Source organism: Megalobrama amblycephala, linkage group LG21, assembly GCF_018812025.1.
Source record: "Megalobrama amblycephala isolate DHTTF-2021 linkage group LG21, ASM1881202v1, whole genome shotgun sequence".
Taxonomy (NCBI): Eukaryota; Metazoa; Chordata; class Actinopteri; order Cypriniformes; family Xenocyprididae; genus Megalobrama; species Megalobrama amblycephala.
Window position 1 is genome coordinate 5,155,228 of NC_063064.1, and position 23,894 is coordinate 5,179,121.

The 23,894-nt window shown below is 38.2% G+C and overlaps 2 protein-coding genes across 4 annotated transcripts; one reads left to right on the plus strand and one right to left on the minus strand.

Moving 5' to 3' along the window:
• Positions 1-4,379: 4,379 nt before the first annotated feature.
• Positions 4,380-19,084, plus strand: dnajc16l (DnaJ (Hsp40) homolog, subfamily C, member 16 like). Of its 3 annotated transcripts, none has more exons than XM_048172303.1 (16): positions 4,401-4,536; positions 5,019-5,127; positions 5,234-5,433; positions 5,627-5,693; positions 9,191-9,512; positions 9,894-10,078; positions 10,922-11,026; positions 11,110-11,268; positions 11,378-11,508; positions 11,600-11,777; positions 11,876-12,058; positions 12,229-12,305; positions 14,586-14,666; positions 14,767-14,856; positions 14,990-15,160; positions 17,712-19,084. In XM_048172303.1, the coding sequence occupies exons 4-16, from the start codon at positions 5,664-5,666 to the stop codon at positions 18,154-18,156; spliced, it is 2,157 nt and encodes a 718-aa protein (XP_048028260.1). In that variant the 5' UTR covers positions 4,401-4,536; positions 5,019-5,127; positions 5,234-5,433; positions 5,627-5,663; the 3' UTR covers positions 18,157-19,084. The 3 variants fall into 3 exon arrangements, with proteins under 3 accessions (XP_048028259.1, XP_048028260.1, XP_048028261.1); XM_048172304.1 differs by having other exon boundaries at positions 5,019-5,092; XM_048172302.1 differs by lacking the exon at positions 5,019-5,127 and having other exon boundaries at positions 4,380-4,536.
• A 14-nt stretch (positions 19,085-19,098) lies between these two features.
• On the minus strand, positions 19,099-23,830 carry cdab (cytidine deaminase b). The gene is made up of 4 exons (XM_048172306.1): positions 23,589-23,830; positions 19,699-19,810; positions 19,509-19,566; positions 19,099-19,419 (listed from the first exon to the last, which is right to left on the minus strand). The coding sequence occupies exons 1-4, from the start codon at positions 23,758-23,760 to the stop codon at positions 19,282-19,284; spliced, it is 480 nt and encodes a 159-aa protein (XP_048028263.1). The 5' UTR covers positions 23,761-23,830; the 3' UTR covers positions 19,099-19,281.
• Positions 23,831-23,894: the final 64 nt, after the last annotated feature.

The following is a 23,894-nucleotide window of genomic DNA, read 5'->3' on the forward strand; positions in this document are numbered from 1 at the left end:
CTGCGCTTACTCTTATTGTTAATCTCATCGTGGCATTCCGCTCAGAAACCGCTGTCATGCGCACTCCGCATGTTGTTATTACATAATATCACAGTCATATTTCCATGCGTTGTTAGTGAAACTCCAGGGGCCTGTACCATGATGGTAGTTGAACAAACTCAGGGTTATAGGATTAGTTTCGAGTTGACAAAACCAAACCACTCCTATCTGGCTTTGTTGGTACCATGATGCTGATCATCAACTTTCTCTGTCAACTCAGGCTTTGATCCTGAGTTTGTGGAGCGCGTGCACATGAATCTGTGACATCAGTGCCAAACAGCCAATCACATGCCTTGCAACAGAGATAAACTGTGATTCACTTCTCGCGAGAGAGCCAGCGTGATTCAAAACTCTTTTGCTGAAAATGAAGAATTTAAACGCATTTACACTAATGGAAAATACTTGTCTGTGAAAGAGGACAAATAAAAGAAATGATCTTTCTCTATCAGTGCAAGTGAAAGTTGTGAAGTTAGTTTATATAGTTGATCATATATAGCAATAGAGACTCAAATATACAAGTTCACATGTAGTCATATTTAAAGAGTATATTTACTTATTTATATTACATAAGATCTATATATATATTAATATTCATTGAAACTAAATGCTTACTAACAACTGTTAAACTAAACTTGTGTGCATGTAATGGATTAATAAAAATATAGATAATTATACAAATCATATATAAATCATAAAATAATTCTAAGTAATTATCATTAAAACCAGACAATTTTATCATTAAATATTTGTTTTTACTATATTGTGACATTTAATTTGGAGGAAGAGAAACTGAGGGATGGACTTTATTGTGTTGGGTGTGTCAGTGTCACTTAGCTTACGTCTGATTGGTCCAATTTCAGTTTGAGATCTCTAACCTAGAACATAACCTGCCCCGGAGCAGGTTAGCCATGGAGCGTAAGTTACTATGGCGATGAACACCGCTAAAAGCCAAGTCACTTTCATGGTACCTAAAACCCAGGATTGGCACAAACTAATCTGAAACTTACCTGGTTAGCCAGCTAATCCAGCTTCATGGTACAGGCCCCAGCTCTGACAGCATCGTGGGGAAACGAAACAACACTTAAAACAACACTTTTGTGCTACTGTGCTGAGGAAACATACGGCACGTGTCCGGACGCAATGAACAGCAGAGGTGAAGAACAGCGCAAGAAACTTTCTTTCATGACATTTGAATTCTTCCCTGTTATACGATCTCATGCAAACTACAGTGCACACATAACAGTTGATTTTGTCTGGTTTGTAAAATTTCTAAATAAATAAAAATGTTGAAATTGAGAGGTTTGGGCTTATTTTTTTCACTGAAATAAATACTTTTGTTATTTCACAGAGAGTAAAGTTCTGAAAAAAGGTACCGTTGGGTACCGGCACCGAATTTCAGGTACAGATACTGGTACCATTATCGATTCAAATGTGAATGGTACCCAACCCTATCTACAACAGAAACAGCGTATGAGAATGACAGGGAAGAGAAGAAATTGTTGAATAAGGTATTTTTGTTTTATTTTTGCGCACAAAAAGTATTCTCGTCGCTTCATAACATTAAGGTTAAACCACTGCAGTCACATGGACTACAGTATTTTAACGATGACTTTACTACCTTCTGGGTCTTGAAAGTGGTAATTAAATTGCTATGGAGGAGTCGGAGAGCTCTCGGATTTCATCAAAAATATCTTAATTTGTGTTCTGAAGATGAATGAAGGTCTTACGGGTTTGGAATGACATGAGGGCGAGTAATTAATGACAGAAATTTCATTTTTGGAGGATATAACCTTTTAAGAGAACACCAACATGGCCACTAACTCTAAAGTGATGACTACACTGTGGCAAAACGATCCAAAGAAAACTTGGTTTGAATGGTTTATACGAATCACTCCTTTCACAAACGTCAGATCTCATCCAGTAAACTTTTTCTTGGCCAAATTAATGAGCAGATGTTCATGTTAGAGAGTGCTTGAACTGTCTGTCGCCAATGGAACGATTCATTCTCTCAACCACATCTGGTTTACAAGCGTGTTAAATCACTGGCTCCCTGTGCTTATATTGACCACAGCTTCTCATTAGATAGTCATAATACTACACAGCCTACGATTTTAGAATTTTTAAATTCTTTGATTGATTAGTCTTTAAATGTCAAAATATTCCATGTACATTAATATGAACTGTGAAAATCTGTGCGCATAATAATCATGACAAAATAAATAAATAAAAGAAGAGACAGTGTGACATTTCACAACTACAATGCTCGAGAATTTGATTTGTTGAACAATGTTATAGTACAACTGGCACATGAAAATGCTGACCTTGTGTGTCAGAAAATATTTAAATATAATTTATTTATAGATAAAAATGATTATTGCCACTTACCTTCTCTTGGTGAAATGGAAATGGGTGGTCTTTTTTCACAATTTCGACAAAACTGAGAACGAAGGACAATCTTAAATCGTAGCCTATTTATCCAAGTCTGTAATGTTACTTCAGTTATTGTGAACTGTAAACGACGAGTGGAGCTATCTGAGGGTGGTTTGAGATGAAAAGATTTACATAAAAGTACAATAAATGAGTTCAGACTGAACTGTTCCTTGATATCCATCCCAGCAGTTGTATTTTGCTCCTTAGTTGCTGAGCGAATGATTCAATGACTCCTTTTCGCCGCCACTTGTATCCGGTTGTTAAGTCTGACGTCACACGGCAGCGCTTCCGGGTCCTAACGCTCTATCTCATACCACAAGAAAACAACAAATGGTGGTAATATACACACACGATGTGGTGTAATACTAGAAAAAAATATATCATTATAACCTTTATCTCCATACCAAAATTCCAGATGGCCAGACAATGATTCATCTTTTATAAATCGTTAAAATATTAATATCTGTGACGCTGTGAGCACGGAGACTGTTGTATAGACTGTAAGTATTTAAAATGTTTACGTTTTTAAAATGATTGATGTTTAAAATGAATAAATAGCGCTCATAAACGGCCGTTGATGGCATTCTCAAGTGAAACGAGTCGAGGCTTGGACCCGGAAACGGCGTTCCTTACGTCACGACTTAACAAGCGGATAGCGATGTAACAGGCAGAAAGAGTCAATGAAAATCCACACCATGTCCAAAAAGGCCTTTGATGTGGTCCGAAACCGGTCACGTATTACCTCCTTCACTATGTCCTAGTAGCAGGAGGTGTTTAAAACACAACTTTACTAAGCTTCGTAAACATTTCGACTGTTTTGTGTCAAACCTCTGAGTCGGAGAGCGCCGCTATCAAACTGGCCAAGTCACGTGATTTCAGCAAACATGAAATTTCGAAAGTTCGACGCTAGGGGGTGTTGATCTCAAGGTGAACCCACCAGTTTCTTAAACGTTTTACATTTACATTTAGTCATTTAGCAGACGCTTTTATCCAAAGCGACTTACAAATGAGAGTAGTAGAATCAATCAAATCAACATGAGAACAACAGTATGTAAGTTCTGTGTGAAGTCACAGTTATGTCAGTAAAGGGCTCGTGGCAAGGATTTTTTTTTTTTTTAATAAAATAAATACACAAATAGAAGAAGAATAGAAATCAAGGTAAGTGCTGCTATTACTGGGTCAAGTGCTGACGAAAAAGATACGTCTTTAGCATTTTTTTTAAAAATGGCTAAAGACTCAGTTTTAACTGATCTCTGATCAGTTTTATAATTATATACATTTAAGTGTCATGTCTAAATAGTTTTAAATATGATTATGTAGATTAAGTTTAACGGAAATACTTTCATGAAAACATTTGGTTTGTAAAAGTTCTCATCTTATTATGTTAAGACTGTGTTCTCGTTGCATTTACACGGATTTAAACAGCAGGTGCGATGTTCCGAGAGTTTCAAAACAGTTTTGCGAAGAAAAAACTCATTCCACTCATGCTTTGCTTACACTTGATACTTTCTTTGCTTTGCTTTTTTTTTTTTTTTTTTTTTTTTTTTGGCTGAGAAAATATTAAATCAAATTTTGATTTAAAACTAATAACAGTGAACTGGTATTAGCTGTAAAATAATACATTGAAGTAGCGTACTGTTATATTACTGTAATATTACTTTATGAGGATATTGCTCATAAACCATCTTTATCTCTTCCATCGAGGTTAATGTACTTTCATCATAAAGATATTGAAGATCATTTATTTTGTTCATCCTTTTCCCTCTCCCTCTCTAAACAAAAAAAAAAAACTGACCTCTTAAATAAAAAAAAAAATACATTCCTTTATTAAATATGATTTGAATAATATCAGAAATTAGATGTGTACTGTTAGAATGCGGTAGAAGAAAAAAAAAAGGATGAAATCTGTCGGACTTTTATCATAGAAAGTGTTTATCCAGAATCCTTCACTACCGGAAGTGCCGGGCAGGTGAAGGCTTTGGAAACGATCCACCCAATTCCATCAGGAGAACATGGATTGCTGCTAAATTGTGGATAAATACGATTAGAGCAAGAGTCGGGCCTTCGGTATTACCATTATTCTGGATTCACGTGTTTAATGAAGTGTTTGCATTACTGCTGTGATAGCGTCATTCCGCTGTAGGGCGTGCAGCTCGCGCCTCTGCTCACTGAATACATTAAGGGGAAATGATTTTTTCCCCAATATATCTGTGTTATCAGACGCTGACAGTGTATTTGTCTGCTGCAAATAGTTGCAGTCGTATGCATTTGAACTGCACTGATCATATGATCACACCACGCAGCTGATTTACTTGCATTGATCGTTTTGCTGTGCTGGTTCCCATAGAAACGATTAAATGTATTGTAATACTAGCATGAAAATGATAATAGAGATGTGTTTACTGTTTATTGATAGACTGACTGAGATTTTATTGTCACAGACGTGATCTCCACAAAAAAACATATTGTGTTGGCCAAAACAATGGTTTGACATCTTTTACGTTTTTGCTCTTGCATGACTTATTTTATGTTTCATAATTGTTTTACAGTTTACATTTAGTCTAAAACGCTGTATTGGCAGTTTAATGCTGTGACAACATGCCCCGCTATTGGATTCAATGAAGTGCGTGTTTTTTCCTGGGCAGTAACGATTGAAATGTTAAGTAGCCAAGATGATTTTAAGATTTGTGTCTATGAAGAATAGACTCATTTTTCCTGGAGTATAATGTGTGACAACTAGCCCCTGTCTCCTCTCTTTATTTAGCCTGTCAGTTCATAAACCAGAAGATGGGAGGCTGGAGTGTGTTTGTGACCGGCTGTGTGTGGGCGATTCTTCTCCTGGCTCTGTTTGGAGATTCACTTGGCATCTGCGCCCGAGTTTGATCCCTACAAAGTTCTTGGAGTGTCCAGACACGCCAGTCAGGCCGAAATCAAGAAAGTGTACAAGAGACTCGCAAGGGAATGGTGAGTGTTCATTGCGGCTCCCTGAATAAGAATATGTTTGCTGTGAATGTTTCATTTGTTCCATCCACCATGAGTAGCATTCCTTCTCTTTGACTCATAGTGTCCTGTAAAAGACATATTGTGTAATAATTTTGTAACTCATGAAGGTGTCTGAATGAAAACAGTCACATTTGTTTTTGTACTTTATTTATAGGCATCCAGACAAGAACAAAAGTCCAGGGGCAGAGGACATGTTTATCAAGATCACTAAATCTTATGAGGTATGATGATTGCATTGTGTATATATGAAATAATATAAAGTAAGAACAACAACACTCAGGGTTTTATTATTTTTGCCATTTTGTCCTAATATATATGTTTCTGTCCAAAGTTTGAGGTCCATAAGAAATTGTAATATTTTTGAAAGAAGTCTCTTATGCTCACCAAGGCTGATTAATTATTTTTTGTATTTAACACAGATTAAAATATTAATATTATTACAATTTTAAATAACTGTTTTCTATTTAATATATATATTTTTAAATGTAATTTTAATTAATGGTAAAGCTGAATTTTCAGCAAAAATTCTCCAGTTTTCAGTGTCACATGATCTTTCACAAATCATTCTAATATGCTGATTGGGTGCTTTTCTTATTAACATTTCTCATTATTATCAATGTTGAAAACAGTTGTGCTGCTTAATATTTTTGTGGAAACAGTGATACAGTTTTTCAGGATTCTTTGATGAACAAAAAGTTAGAGAAATGTTTTTTGTAAAATTATAAACGTCTTTTAATTTTTAATTAAAATGCATCTGTGCACTTGCTGAATAAAAGTATTAATTTCTTAAAAAAATCTTATTGAAACTTTTAAATGGTAGACATTTTATTTTATTTTACATTTATTTATACATACACATTTTTTACATATAATTATATTGCATTATACCAGTATTATGTTTCTTTTATTTTATTTTTATATTTCTTTTTATTTTATTTTTTATTTTATTTTTCCAAAGATTTTTTATATGCAATGTTTATCTGAAATTTATAGCATTTTTTTATTTAATTAATGTGGCAAATCAGTAGTGTTTTCTGTAGTGTTTGCACTAACAACACAACCAAAAGTAGTTCTTGAGGTTTTCTTCCTTTTTTACCTAAAATGTACACATAATTTAAAGGTGCTACAGAGGATGTTTTGTTTTATACATTTTTGCAATATTACTTGAAGTTGTCTTTACTAACTGATAAAAGACTATTTATTAGGTGCACTGAAAGGAATAATATTAATATACATCATCTGTGCACGAGGTAGGGCCTTAAAAACATCAGCCAATCGTTTACGCGATCATCGTGTAAACCAGGGGTCATCAACTATATTTGTCCAAGGGCCAGAATTTTTCACTGCAGACACTGTAAGGGCCAGATACTCGTAATATAAAATAAAATTCGAATTGTATCCTAATACTGTATGTTATTATTTGATATACTAATTCTAATTCCAAATTTATGTTATTTTTTACATATTACCTGTACTGTAGCAAGCCACCAGGGGCGATAGCGATATTTTAGGCTTCATATTTGTGAGGCTTTCAAGCTGTCCATCACTGTCACGCAATTGTGCGCAAATCCCAGGCAAGGAAAATTTTGACATTTGTGAAAAAATGAGCACGTGAAACAATAAAAGATGTTCAATGAGAGAACGCGTTTATCGTCATTCTTGACTGAAGGCAGGCTATGGCACAAGCTACTTTTCAGAAGGCTTTTTGTTTCGTTAGATTAAAAATAAAAAACGGTTCTCATTCCCCCTTGAATAAGGCCGGCGACACACTGGCTGCGTGAGCGACTCAGCTGCGTGGCGTGTCCGTTTTTATTTCGGCTCCCATATTTAACAGGTTGGAGTTTGCACACTGAGACACGCGTCTCAGGCGCGCTCGAGCCACGCAGAAAACGCGTGCATGCTAGAAATAGAACCGACGCGTGTTCCAGCAACGGGAGTGTTCTCTGGCTAGAGCGCAGAACAGCGGAGTTTGTGCATGTCTGAGCTTGTGTTTTGTTGCTTTGACATTGTGGAAAATAGAATAATAGACAAAATGTATTAGCATTTTTACCCGTTATTGTCAATCTAAATTAATCTCGTTTTTAATTTAACTTAATTTCGTTTTTCTTTGTTTACATTTCTGTGTCAATTTGTTAGTCAGAAAATTATTAGACTACCTTAAAAGTATTGCTTAATTTAACAGACCTGTGTGTGTGCGTTTTATATCACTAGTGCAGTGTCCGTTCTCGGAGCATAAGCCCTGCCCGTGTGAGGTGCGCCGCTTCCCGCTCGCGCTGCTCTAACTGTAGTTTACTAAAGTTTATTAATTCTGAATGTGTCGCGTCTCGCGTGTCCATCTATATTGCACCAAATGCGACACTGCACTCCCCTGTGAAGTCGATTGGATGAACGGTTCTCGAAATAATAAAAATGCAAACGGATATACAGACACAGATTCCTGCCTTTATTAGAGAGAAAAATATGTTCAGCCCCTCTCTCCGAAGCTTCGAATAGTCGATGTTCATCAAAAAATGGTATTCGGACCAGCCCTAAACTTTTTCCTCTTACAAGGCTATCCCTGAATTCAGTATTATTCTGGGGGCCGGATGGAAATCTCTGGCGGGCCGGATTTGGCCCGCGGGCCGCCAGTTGACGTTGCATGGTGTAAACGATTGGCCCTCTGGCTTGTCAATCACTGCCATGACGTTCCTTGTGAGAGACGAGCGCGGCTGCGCGCTCCAGTAACTTTCCACACTCCACAGGCGCTGCATGCAATGTTTTTTGTCAGGAGACAGGAGTAACAACTGCAGATTATGAGTTACCTGCGGTGAGTCCGACATAATGAATCCACTAACACGACGCAGCGAATGCCGGTGGTAAACACTCGTGTTCCAATACGCGTGGCACAAGTTTTAGGAGGCGTTCCCTTCGAAATGAGCTGTGAAGGAGGGGGGTTGTTCTTACGCATGCGCTCATTTCAAAAACTCAGTAACAGTCTTTGGATTCTCAGTGGACGAAAAGATCCTCTGTAGCACCTTTAAGCAGGAGATTACAAAACCTTAATTTTTTTGTGTTAAAGTCCCTTAAAACTCAACTTTAATCACCAAATTTACATATTTAAATGTTTTTGTTCCTGTGGAAAAAAATGTCTTCGTACCTTAAAATAGCTTGAATGTAACTGTACACCCTTGCTTCATTTAGTATATGCAGATCTATGAATATGCTAATTAGCCCCGCCTCCAGTCACTCGCATGAGCTCAGAGATCCACTCGGTCAAATTACTGAGGTAAACGCTGCACAATGGTATCGCTTTTTACAACGTCGGACACATAATGGTAATTAATATAATTAGCCTTTTGCTTTACTACATTATCAAACAGCTAATAATGTGCTGCACGACTCCCCTGCTTCAGAGCAGTCATAGTTAATGATAAGCTAAAGCCCGCCGGCACATTGACGTGATTGGTTACAAGATACTTTGTGACGTCACAAACACCGTTTTTGAAACTGTCTTTAGATCACTGCAGTTTTAAAGAGAAAATACTCAGCAATGGTGTTGACTGATGAATTTGCACATGGTTTGTCTTTAAAGCACATTAAAACACCACATAGACATATAAACAACATTAAAAACTTGATTTTCACCATAGGGGGACTGGTTTAAGATTCATGTAAACATTTAAAATATGCCTTCAGCAATAATCATGCATATTGAATTGTATACTTTTACTTTACATAGATTCTGTCCAATGAGGAACGAAGGGCAAACTACGACCGTTTTGGTCAAATGGACGAGAATCAAAACTTCGCACGAGCGCCCCAGGGATTCAGACACTTTCATGACAGTTTCTACTTCGATGAATCTTTCTTTCACTTTCCCCGGACCAGTCGAGATTTCACCGAGAGCAAGCACCTCCTTCACTACAACCAATACATGAATGAGGTGCTGCCAGATAGTTTCAAGAGGCCCTACCTGATCAAGATCACATCAGAGTGGTGCTTCACCTGCATTCACATTGAGCCCGTATGGAAGGACACTGTGCTGGAGCTGGAGCCATTAGGTAGGTTCTTCAGGATCGTCACCCTCACAGTTGATTCCAGTAGAGATGGATGACATTCTAATACACATGAAGGCTAATTCCTTGATTGCCAGCCATTACAGATTACAGTACTTTTCAGACAATCAATGAGCCATCATTCCACATGTTCAGTCTGAGAAAACAAGGGCCGACCAAAGCCAACAGATGTAGACAGCAGGAATAACGCACTGATCAGACACGCGTGTCTGTTGCCGTTGGTCAGCGTTCTGTCGGTGCAGTGTGAATTAGCCTTAAGAATGCATAGCACACAAGTATTGGGTAGAATAGTCCATTGTAGATGGTAATTTTTTCAATGAAATCACATCACGTATACTCAATATAATGTCTTGTTTTGATTTTAAGGGGTTGGTATTGGTGTGGTGGACATTGGATATGAAAGACAGTTGGCTAACCATCTTGGTGCCCACCGCACACCTTCCATACTTGGTGTAATCAATGGCAAAATCACTTTCTTCCACTACTCTGTGGTCAGGGAACACTTGAGACAGTTTGTGGAAAGTCTTCTGCCCCAGAAGCTAGTGGAGAAGGTAGGATTGTACTTTGTTCTATATTTTTAATTCTTAATACAAGCATTGGCTCTTGTTGCTACAAATATGGACTGTAAATATCCTTATCCCTCACTTTTAATTTATCATTTCCTTTTTCTTTCCTTTTTCCCTTCCCTTTCCTTTGCTTCCTTTTGTTCCTTTTTTTTCCCCTTCTATTTCATTTGCCTTTCCCTATTTCCTTTCCATTTCCCTTTTCCTTCCCTCTTTTTCTTTTCATGTACCTGTCCCCCTCTTCCCCTTTGAAACTTTTTTCTTTGACCCAATTTTCTTATCTTTTCCTCTTTTTTCTCAAATCTGTTTGTTCCATTTCCTTTTCTTTCATTTTCCCTTTCTCTTCCCTTTCTTTTCCCTTTCCTTCCTTTTCCTTTTGTCCCTTTTCTTTTCCTTTCTATTTCCTTTGCCATTTCCTTCCTTCTCATTTTCCTTTATTTTTCCCTTTTTCTATTTCCCTTTCCTTTTCCTATTCCTTTTTCATTTCCCATTCTCTTCCTTTTCCTCTCCATATCTCCTTTTTCCTTCCCTTTTTTACTTTTCCCTTCATGTTCCTTTTCCTCCCTTTCCCTTTCCTTTTCCTTTTCCTGTTCCTTTTCTATTCTCTTTCCCAACTTTCTTTCATCTCTTTGCACTTTCCTTTTTGCCTTGCTTTCTTTTCCTCCCTTTCCATTTCCCTTTTCTTCCCACTTTTCCTTAACTTTTTTCCTTTTCCCTTCCCTTTCTTTTCCCCTCCTTTTGTCTGTTTCCTTTCCTTGCTTTCCTGTTTTTATTTCTTCTCCTAAACCTCTATCCGTTCCATTTATTTCTTTTTCTATTCTTCTGTTTAAGGTGACGGATAACAGCTACCTCGAGTTTTTAAACAGTTGGCATGAGGAGAATAAACCAAGAGTAATAATGTTTGATGTAGCATCTAATATCCCTATTTTGTATAAGGTGAGTGTTTATTATATTGACTGTTCTTCTAAATCAATTTTCTTGACACCTTCTTGACACAAGTTATATACTCTTGTTCACAGCTCACTGCGTTTGCCTATAAAGACTACATGAGGTTTGGCTATGTGGATATGGGCCTGACCGAGACCTCCCAAGTTGTGCAGAGGTTCAACATCAACACATACGCTCCCACCATGCTCCTGTTCAAAGAGAATACAGAGAAACCGGCTGATGTTATACAGGTGAAGCCCTGCTGCCCATTTGCTAACAGCCAATCGCAAGCTTTCTCACAAACTATGTACCAGTTGTTGTTTTTGTGCTAGACAAGTCCTCTTCTGTTTTTATCCCTAGGCAAGAGGGATGAAAAAGCAAATAATTGATGAGTTTGTGTCCAACAATCGTTTTCTGCTGGTGCCGCGCCTGGTGAATCAGAAACTCTTTGATGAGCTGTGTCCAGTTAAACAGTTCCACCGTCGCAGGAAGTAAGAAATCTGACCTCTAATTGTAGTGTTATGTTGGTGGACTTATGACTCTGGGAAAACTTCATTATTTCCCTGTCTTTCTGATTGACAGATACTGTGTTCTTCTCGTTACTGGTGAAGGAGAGCAGTTTGTGTCAGTGAATGAGGCGTTCTTTGACTTTGCTTCCTCCAACACTAAAGAAGTTCTCAGGTTTGCCTATGTTTATCAGAGAAAACAGCAGACTCTCTGTGACACCCTGCTCAAAAAGGACGACACAACCCCTCCACAGGTCAGTGACATTAATGTGCTTATACGCACGTAGTAGGCCCGTTTAGTCACCTTGTTTGATGCCATATGAATGTCGAGTTTTTGTGCGTATGACTTCAGGTGATTCTTCTGGAGAGACGCAGCGCTTCCGGAAGGGTGTTGTATCGGACAGTGACGGGTGGATGGAATGGAAGTGATGATGATAAGCACCGTCTCCATGAGCAGCTTGAGCTCCTGCAAAGAGACCCCTCCTACCTTACCCATGATGCCATGCTGCCTGAACTAAACAATGAGTTTGCGTCTGTAAGTCATACAGAGTTAATGAGGGGATAAGATTGTCTTTGACTTTGCAGTTTTGAGATTTAAGTATTTTAATATTGCTTTTGAATATTGTTGAACTTCAAGATCTAATCGCTAGAAATGATGAGAGAAGATAATCAATGCAATAATATTTTTTTCTTTTTTTATTCCAGATGTTTCTGATTCAGTGGATAAACACTGCATATGATTACCTTTCTCAATTTTACTTTGATCTTCTGTACTCTAACTGGTGAGTACAATCGAAGAATTCACTGTCTTGTTTAGATGCAGTTTCTTACCTCTTTTCTAGGCAAACTTAAAGGGATAGTTTACCCAAAAATGAGAATTCTGTCATCATTTAATCACCCTCAAGTTGTTCCAAACCTGTATGAATTGCTTTCTTCTGATGAACACAAAAGAAGATATTTTTGTGTCTCTTCAGAAAATTTGGACTAAACAGCTCATATGGATTAGTTTTACGATCTATGAACTTCAGCGTCAAAGTGGTAGTTTACTCAGATTTGCCCAAGGTGCCCAAGAATGGTTTTTCACAAGATGTAATATAAGTCTAAGGTGTCTCCTGAATGTGTCTGTGAAGTTTCAGCTCAAAATACCCCATAGATTTTTTTTAATTAATTTTTTTAACTGCCTATTTTGGGGCATCATTAACTATGCACTGATTTTTTCAGCGCGCCGCCCCTTTAATTCGTGTGCTCCCTGCCACACGAGCTCTCGATTATATTACAGCACATTTACAAAGTTCACACAGCTAATATAACCCTCAAATGGATCATTACAAGATGTTCGTCATGCATGCTGCATGCATGCTTCGAATCATGTGAGTAAAGTATTTATTTTGATGTTTATATTTGATTCTCTATGAGTTTGAGGCTATGCTCTGTGGCTAACAGAGCATGTGGCTATTTAGATAGACAATTTACACATATCACTAAAAATATCATGCTATCATGGATCATATCAGTTATTATTGCTCCATCTGCCATTTTCGCTGTTGTTCTTGCTTACCTAGTCTGTTGATTCACCTGTGCAGATCCAGACGTTACTGGCTGCCCTTGTCTAATGCCTTTCATAATCTTGGGAACATGGGCTGGCATATGCAAATATTGGGGCGTACACCCCGACTGTTACGTAACAGTCGGTGTTATGTTGAGATCCGCGTGTTTTCCGGAAGTCTTTTAAACAAATGAGATTTACGTAAGAAAGAGAAAGCAATGGAGTTTGAAACTCAATGTATGTCTTTTCCATGTACTGAACTCTTGTTATTTAACTATGCCAAGGTAAATTCAAATTTTGAATCTAGGGCACCTTTAAAATATCTTCATTTGTGTTCCAAAGATGAACAAAAGTCTTGCGGGTGTTGAACGACATGAGGGTGAGCAATTAATGACAGAATTTTCATTTTGGGATGAACTAACCCTTTACGGGAATTTCTTGACTTAATTTTTTAGTAGAAGATTCAAGCATTTACTTGAAATGCAAATTGAAGACGCTTAACACAGGAAAAAAAGTGAAGTTATACATTGCATGCAAAAATGTTTTTAAATACAAATGTTACAACAAATAAGAGCAGACTCAACTAACTGATTGACATTTTTCTAGTCGACTGGTATTCGTGGGGGTATGGGGGTGGAGTTGTCATCGCCTATAGAGAGAATTTCATGTTAAGTTAAATGTCATGCAGTAAACGCAGTACTAATTTAGCTTCTGCACAAACAGATAATCGCCTAACAACAGCAGCCATGTAAAGTGGCTAAAGTTAGGCTACTACATACATGTTTCAAATGATTAGCCATGTTTGAGATAGTTGAATAACAGGCAAACTCCCGCCATCTGCGGGAGCGTCAAAGTAACCGACAACCAATCAGAATGTAGAAGTCCTCTGCTTGAGAGGATTCCAGAGAACGCAGAGAACAAATTGCTTAGCTGAAGAAAATAATGATAAATGTCATTAGGCTTAAATATATTGTGCATACAGCTGTATATTTATAATAGTAAATATATAGGACATACAGCAATGCCATTTCAGACATAGCATGCAAACAGTGTCAGACACCTTGGTCCACTCATCATTTTTCTTATTTATGCCCCTGTACACATACAGGGACACATGTCGTATATTATTGGGAAATGCCGCCAATGGTAATTATCCACCTCTCCTCCATTTTACTTGGGAACTAAGGTTTGGTCTGAACCAAAGTTTACACGACTGTGTTCTCTGGAATCCTTTCAAGCAGAGGACCTCTACATTCCGATTGGTTACCGCCGAACCGCGTCATAGCTTATTATCATAAAGCTGACCTGACTTTAACTCTTCCTCGATGCCCACAATGTCCAAGATGTGCAGCAGTGTGAACGCACAGTAACGTTTGGTCGATTATTAGGGGGCAGCCCTGCTATTTTCATTGTTTTTTAAATTGAATTAAGTCATTTATTAGTTGTTGCAGCCCTCCTATTTTTTTTTTTATAAATGAGAAACTCAAGAGCTTACATCTAGTTCTTCTTCCCCCAGGCGTGAGATGATGCCCGTACTGTCTCTGATCTTCTCCGCTCTTTTCATCCTCTTTGGCACTGTAATCATTCAGGCTTTCAGGTAGGACTTCAGATTTGGTTAGTTATATCCCAGTGCCTTTTGTAAAGACATATATATTATGTTTGTTTATTTATTTATTTATTTTTTTTTGGATGAATAGTGACTCTGGGGAAGACAAACCAGCCAAACAAAAGGCCACTGATTCACCAAAGACAGCGGAGAGCTCTCCAGGACCAGAGAGCACTTCAAGGTGAAACTGCTTGTTTGAGAATGGCAAAATTGCACAGTGACATTACATAACAGCATGTTAAATATAGATTTTGAGATCACAGATGTGTTTAGCTGCTCAGACAAATCGCTAAGAGTTGGTTTTCCTGTTACAGTCGTCCACCTAAGAAGAATTTTGTGGAGGTGACGGAGCTGACGGACATCACCTACATGAGTAACCTAGTCAGGTTAAAGCCTGGTCACATCAACGTAGTGCTGATCCTCACTGATGCTTCTAAGCAAGTGCTGCTCAGAAAGTTTGCCAAAGAAGTATATTCATTCTCAGGGTGAGGCCTGTGTATGTATGTGTGTGTGTGTGTTTGAGAGAATGCTAAAACCAATTTCTGGAGATCAACCTTCTTGCAGAGTTTATGTTGGGATCCATTCAACACTAACTTCCCAACTTGATGTTTAGCACATCTGCAGAATGAATGCTAGCATTTGTCATCATCTCTCGAGCTTTAGACAACTGAGCTGAAGTTCGAAAATCAAAGTCACAACATAGGAATATTCCAAATCTGAATTTGAATTTGAATTCAGCATTAATTTCTGACCCTGCTCTTGCACACTTTGACTGTATTTTTTTTAATTAAGGGCTGCACACTAGAAAAATCTCTGCAGCATTTGACGAGTAGGAATGCATAGGGTCCGATTTGAAGGTGTAGAAATAGCCAGGGCTGTATTTCCCAAAAGCATCATAGGCCTTAGTAGATCTTGGAGAACATTGGTGTCAGTGGTTTCTACAGTCTACTTAGGCTTGCGATGTTGTTGGGAAATACAGCACAGGTCATTTTGAAATCACTTGGATTTTGAAAAATTACGACTGGACCCATTATTCCAAAATTTAAATTTGTCAACGTATGACCAATCAAAAGGTGCATTACTTTTGCATTTTTCCTCTGCAACGCACAGATACCATCGTAATTATGGATTTGCAGCATTCACTAAAGTATCATAAACTATAGGTCTTTGCAAGGTTGATCAATTATAGTCATGCTCCTGCAAGATTTGTATCTTGCTCCCACAAAGTTTTATATTTTGTCCCGCTCCCATCCACATCTTTCACACTTCGTACCACTTTCAGCCCTCAGGGTGAGGTTTACATTACACCCCCTCTCCTGTATGATTTTGTCTCGTTCCAGTACCAAAGGCAGTTTTTTACAATACCCCCTTTCCGACACATATACACACACACACAATGGTTTAGACCTCACATTGTTGTCTTTGTAATCTCTCAACCAGTGTTTAAACCGCAGAAAGACATCAATAAAACAGCTTGAGAATAATATCTCACATAGCGTTACATTTACCTCAGGCAAGTCATTTAGTGTCCACAGCATGTTAGTTCACTAACTCTAGAGGGGAGCATTTTATTAAATATAAGCACTATATTAGCTTATATATTCATTATATTTACTTTATCTATTGGTAATGTCTTATTTAATATATGTTTAAATACATTTGTCATGAAAACAAGTTAGGAAAGTAACTGTATAAATGATTATATTTCAAAAATGAATTGGAGTATTGGATTTTTTATTTTTATTATTTGAATGTAGATTACTATATCTAAAAAATAAGTAGCAACTGAATTTTATAGTTTAGGCTCTGTTGTTAATTTTATGTTTAGTTTTCTCTCCCCTGCTGTACTGAACCCATACCGAACCGTGACTTCAATACCGAGGTATGTACCAAACCGTCACGTTTGTGTACCGTTACCCCTAATACTTCCCTCCTGTATTCAGCATTCCTGTTCCGCACTCTGTTGCATCGGGTCCAACAGATCCTGTGATAGTCTCACGGGATTGCAGACCTCAACCATAAACCCTAGTTAAGTAGTTAGGCATCCCGGACAAAATCTGAAATTTTGTTTCAATTACCCATTAAAAATTGACATTAAAAATATTTCAGTCATACTTTGATCCGAACAACTCTTCCAAACAACAATTCTTCCACCTCCACTTGAAATAACCAATGAAACATCATTTAGATATATCAAATTACACTTGTTACTTTACAAGTCAGATGTCTGACCTTGAGTGTCATTCCAGTGGTCATTTTCAAGTACAAAATTGGAGAATTCCAATTTCCAGTCATGCTGCATTTCAGACAACTTAACCTGGAATTCTCTTAGCTCCACTTGGAACAACCAATAGAATGACATTTAGAAATTGTCAAATGATGCTACCCACTTCACAAAATCAATGTCCAAACTTGAGTAGCGTTCCAGTGGTCGATTTTCAAGTACAGCCCAAAGTATACTTCATTGTTTACGCATATGCGAGGGTCAGTGTACAGTGCGTGATGCAAATTTTGTCATCAGAAGAGTATGCACAGGTCGCACATGCACATTGTTTTTGCAATAATTAGTTTATCCACAAGGTGGCAACCGTGCCCTTGAGTAACCTGCATAAACAGAACATACCGGAACGCATGCAAGCTACAGCAACAATCGAGGCCTACGTAGATGAGAGATTGTGTGAAGAGGTTATAAAGTACCCTCATTTGTACAACTCTAGCATGAATAAATACAAATATATTTACATTGTTTGTAACTCGTGGCAGGAGATTGCTCTAAACTGTGCATGAGCAACGCCTGTGTATACGTACGAGACGAATAAGGTATACTTTTTGCAAGGTTGTGCGTTCGACAGGGCTTAAAAAGTCTGGAAAGTCCAAGTCTTTTCCAAGTCTAGAAAGTAGCAATAAATACATTACATGGAACTAAATGCTGAAAGAAAGTAGATCTCCAGAATCTGTATTAAGCACCCCTACTCTAAACCTTAATTATTTGCAACAAACAAATCCAAAGAAAACTATCCCTACTTCCTCCCGCAGGTCACAGACTCTTCACTACTCCTTTTTAAACGTGGACAAGCACAGTCAATGGATGGATTCACTCATGGAGTCGGCTCCTGATGCCAGGCCGTCAGACTGCTTGGACGAAGAGGAAGAGGAGGAGGACACCACCTCCAACAAATCAGACTACACTGGACACGTCCTGGCGCTCAACGGCCACAAGAAGTACTTCTGCTTATTCAGACCTGTGTTTACAGGGGAGGAAGCCGAATGTAGCAGGTGGTCCGACGAGGACGCGGCGACGGCCGGGCCAAGCAAAGCCTCGAGGTCCCGGTCAAGTTCCCGACAGAAGGCCACCACTCTGGAGATCCACCACAAACTGGACCGGCTGGGTCTGTGGATGGAGAGGCTTATGGAGGGAACTCTACCAAGACACTATGTTCCGGCCTGGCCCGGTCTGGACACTATAACGCCACAGAAATAAGACTCCCGTTGGTCTTCAGGCCTATTGCAGGAGGCATGCTGTAGTGACGTGAAAGATGTTGAATTCTAGCTTTCAGCATCTTCTCTATCCAAATTACTTGGTTATTTTGTAAGATATTAAGTTATTCTGTTAAACGCACTGGTTATGAGTAGAGGTGTTCTTCGTTTAGAGCACCATGTGCTCGTCTGCTGCTTTAGGGGCAAAACTCCTTTCCATCTGCAACGTACACTGTCTTTTTGCTAGTATGGTTGTTTCATTACTGTATGGAGGCCAATATCCAGATAAAGCCACTTTGTGTAGCTTCCAACAGGGCTAATGTGTCTCAACACGGCTGGGTATATGGCGGCTACGGCCCAACCTTATGATTTTGTCCAGGGCCCTGTGAATTCAAGCGATGGCCCTGGCTTCAGAAGCAGTTTGTAGTAAGGTAACCTTTCTGCCTTTTTTCCAGTCACTATTTGGATTATAGAAATTAGAAATTGTGTGTATGTTTGTGTGTGGGGGAAAGGTTTAGTCAACCCATTCTCCTTATGCAAAATCTCTAACTAAAAATTTACTAAACTGTGGTGCATGAAAGGTCACTATGTTATGTTTTGAAAACTTGAGAAGATGCTTAGGTTTTACTGCCATTTGTGCATGTGCTGCCTTTCCTCAAACCGCATACTTTAATTTCATTTGTTTCATGTTTTGCACTTTGATGACTTGCTTAGGATTCTTTAATTCATAAACTTAATAATATTTAAATAGAGGTTCTAACTGTATCTGAAATATCATAACCAGTTGAATCAGGTTAAGAATGTCTCTAGATCAACAGTTGGCATTTTCTTTTAAGAAAATGACTTCTTTTTTATGTTGCACTTTTTTGTGGTTAATTTGCATATCATGTGCATTGTTTAAAAATAATAATAAAGTTTGTACTGTAGCAACATGGGTACACTCCTATTTGTAACTGTATTCACTGTATTTATTCAAAAATAATAATTTCAAACTTTAATGTATATACATTACAAATGTACATTCAGCATTCCCTAATACATTATTAAACACCATTAATCCTCTTTCTAACTACACAGTAAAACTCTCATGTACAAAGACTTTTTTTTTTTTTTTCGAGTCGTCAGCTCCTCAAAACTCATTCCGTATATTCACTTTTTTCATTCTCAAGTCCTCGGGACCAAAAGACGCAGGCAGCAGTTCCTCAACGGTCATCTCCACATAGGAACCATCCGGTTTGGACAAATACACGTCCCAGTTTGCACCAAACTAGGTGAAAACAAAAATAACACGTTTAATGAAATCTGAGTAAGCTGCTTGTTTAATTGATGTGAAATACTTTGGTAAATGACACTTGCCTCCCTCATGAACTGCCTGCAGCCTCCACAGGGGGAAATGAAGTGCTCACACATATCACTGAAAGAGCAGAAGACACTTACACTAATGCTGTATATTATACTAAGAGAGTCATCTTCCAAATATGGTTACAAATGTTATAGCACTTCTATGCAGCCACTAGAGGGCCTGCTGAATACAGAAGAAGTTTACCTCGCAATAGCAATGGCTTTGAAATCCCTGTAGCCCTCTGATACAGCTTTTGAGATGGCAATTCTCTCAGCACAGATTCCCAAGTTGAAGCATGCGTTTTCCACATTACAGCCTTAATAAAATTTCATAATTGATTTCAGTTATTATTAACATACTGTGGCCCCTGTTTAAAACTGTATGAATCCAAGAGTCCAAATATGTTACATCACACTGTAAACAGACATGACAAATAAACGTGATATAAGGTACATCTTGTATGTGTTTTGTACAGAGTGTTATTTCTATTGGCTGGTCAGAAAGGGGGCCTGTCAGATCAGGGGCCAAGGTTTTTATTTACTTTCTGTGACGACAACAACGTCCTCTCACTGTGTTGCTGCACATGGTCATTAAACAACACTAAAAGTGCTGTTTCACAGCAGTTCAAGGCTGTGAGAGAGCGATCAACTGTAATACTTAATTGTATTAACGGATTAGTTCACTTTCAAATTAAAATTTCCTGATAATTTACTCACCCCCATGTCATCCAAGATGTCCATGTCTTTCTTTCTTCAGTCGAAAAGAAATTAAGGTTTTTGATGTAAACATTCCAGGATTTTTCTCCATATAGTGGACTTCAATGGCCTCCAAATGGTTGAAGGTCAAAATGACAGTTTCAGTGCAGCTTCAAAGCGTTCTACACGATCCCAGACGAGGAATAAGAGTCTTATCTAGAGAAACCATCGCTCATTTTCTAAAAAAATTTATACATTTTAACCATAAATGCTTTAACCATAAAATTTTATACATTTTGACCATTATGCTCATCTTCAACTAGCTCTCTTCTTCTCTATTAGAATTATTAGTGTTATTAATATTAGTGTGGACACTGCTAAGTGTATTACTGCCCTCCACAGGTCAAAGTTTGAACTAAATTGTCTTATTCAATATGCTAGTGCAAGTATATAACAATTAGTTCAAACTTTGACCTGTGGAGGGCAGTAATACACTTAGCAGCGTCTACACTGCTGGAATTCTAATAGAGAAGAAGAAGAGAGCTAGTTCAAGATGAGCATTTATGGTTAAACCGTATATACATTTTTATTTTTATTTTCAGAAAATGAGTGATGGTTTCTCTAGATAAGACCCTTATTCTCATCTGGTATCGTTTAAAGCCCTTTGAAGCTGCAATGAAACTGTAATTTTGACCTTCAACCGTCTGGAGGCCATTGAAGTCCACTATAAAGAGATATATCCTGGAATGTTTTCATCAAAAACCTTAATTTCTTTTCAACTGAAGAGAGAAAGACATGAACATCTTGGATGACATGGGGGTGAGTAAATTATCAGGAAATTTTAATTTTCCTTTCAGAGTTTCTTTAGTTAGTGAGAGCATTAGCCTTTTGAGACCAACAGAAATCAACATCCGGAACATGTATGCTAAATAACCGTGCACTCAATTTTAAATTACTCTAAAAACTGACAATATTTTTGATCATACAGCACAATTTAATACGTCACTCAGTCATTATCATATGGGGACATGGTGATGGAAAAAAATAATTTCAGTGCTTTTGCATTTGTTCACAAAATGTTTGCATTCTCTCGCAAAAATATTGTGTTTCCCCCGTTACGTTTGCTTGCAAAAGCATTGAAATGGAAGCTGTGTTCGAAATCGCCCTCTATATACCTCAATCACTATTCACTACATAACTCCACTAATATAGTCCACTTAAATTAATGAATGAAATCGACTTTGAAAGGTAAATTCGGACACTGAGTGTGCAGAAGGCCTTGCCGCTTTTTCATAGTTTGAACTAAAGGGTTAGTTCACCCAAAAATGAAAATTCTGTCATTAATTACTCACCCTTATATCATTCCAGAACCTCAGAACACAAATTAAGAAATTTGATGAAATCCAGGAGCTCCATAGACAGCGATATAATTACCACTTTCAAGGCCCAGAAAAGTAGTAAAAAATTTTAAAATAGTCAACATGACTACAGTGGTTCAACCTAAATTTTATGACGCTACGAGAATACTTTATTCGTCTCTTCCCTGTCATTCTCCTATGCTTTTTACATTCAGCGCTCATCAGAATGCCAAGTCATTATTGGCCGGCTCCTGCGGCAGCATCACACGCATGCGTCGTGCTGCTCACATGAACAGCGTCGGCCAATAGTGAGTTGGCGTTCTGACGTAGAACCTGGAAGCTCTGAATGTAAACAGCGTAGGAGAATGACAGGGAAGAGACAAATCACAAGTCATTATTTTTTTGTTTTTGCTCACAAAAAGCATTCTAGCTTCATAATATTAAGGTTGAACCACTGTAGTCACATGGGTAATTATAATGATGTTTTACTACTTTTCTGGGCCTTGAATGTGGTAATTATGTTGCTCTTGGATTTCATCAAAAATATCTTAATTTGTGTTCCGAAAATGAACAAAGGTCTTACGGGTTTAGAATGACATGAGGGTGAGTAATTAATGACAGAAATTTCATTTTTAGGTGAACTAATCAATTAAAAATGAATTTACACCTGTATGATATGACGCTGTACCCACGGTACAGTTTGGTAAATGATGGATGGATTAGCTACATAACTCCATCTCTTCAAGATGTGGGAATTCATTCGGCACGACCATCACACAGTGCATTATGGGTACTCTAGCAGAGTCGGTTGTACACTCGTTATTGCAGTGAATTGAATGAGTGCACTCGATAACATCCACTGTGGTATTTCGACATCACTACAACTGGCTGTCCCTCAAATAGTGCCGTATTTAAGGGTATAGGGGCGATTTCGGACATAGCCATTTCACGAGTTCACATATATACATATAATTAGATAGAGAAAGTAATGCGTATTTGGCGTGCTGTCCAGGGGGAGGGCTCCGAGCTCGGAATTTTGGCCCGAACCCAGAGTACTCCCCCCGGATGTGGTTATGAGCGGTAGAATGTAGATGCGAGGAGATGGGGTGGTGGAGGGATGCTGATAAACTGTCAATCGAACGTTGGTAAGTCTGCAGTATATATACCTCCGTTGGTTGATTAGCTGAATGCTTTCCTCCGGTGATAATTAGTCTAATTATCTGCACCTGCTCCTCCCGAATTTTGTTAATGAAACATCATATATTTTTTCCAGCCACCTCATATTATTTCTACGGAGCCCCTAAAGAGATATGATGAAGAAGAAGAAAATATGAAATGGGAGGAAAATTTTCATTTTGCGTTCCCCCAAGAAACTTTGCATTTCAATCACAAAGAACACAAGGTTTTGCAAGCGAATGCAAAGGTTCTTGGGGGAACGAAAAACATTTTGCGTGAGAACACAAGTTCTTATTTTTTCTCCTATCTTATAATTTTTCCCACCACCATGTCCCCTGATGGCCTTTGCGAACAGTCTCTTCAGGGGATGAGAGCGAATGCAAAAAAGCATTGAAAATTTTCCTCCCATTTCATTTTTTTCCCATCTTTGTGCCTCTTTACTGCCTAAAAATCTTCAGAACCCCCATGCAGACATGACATCATAGGCCTATAGTTTAATTTCACCTGCATAATATCTTAAAGGATCCGCCAAGAAAAAATATTCCATTACAATGTAGGCTACAAAACAATCAGAATCAGTCCTCTGAGGTATTGTTTACTACAATCAATAACTGAGGGGCTAGACAGCAAAAATTAGGAAATATCTGACCGCTGAATGTCGCAATTGACCAATCAAATTCAAGAACTGGGTAATATTGACTCAAATAAAACGTGTGTATTAGGTTTCATTCACGTGTCAGTGTTATCTGCCATTAGCTGTCCTTCTCTTGCCATGTAATGGTAAAAAAAACATAAAAATACACAACCAGCACTGGTCTGATATTTGTACAACTTAATGACTTTTATATTTCAGGCATTCCCTCACCTGTGAAAACCGTCCCGTCGTGTGTCAGGAGTGCCGCCCCGACTCGGAACTTGCTGTAGGGGCAGTAGGCAAACTTCTTGGCCTCTAGAGACTTCCGAATCAACTCTTTTATTTCCAACAAGTGCCCATTCAACCCATTAATAAGCTCATGTCTCATCTTTTGGTCTCCCATGTTGCTATGCTGTGTATGTATAGTCTTTCTGTGGCTCAGCAGACTTGATTGTGAGTTTGTTTTCCCAGATCCGACATCCAATCCCCTTTTCCCAGATTTCCCACCTCCCTGATTTTCTGTGTTTGATGTGTGTG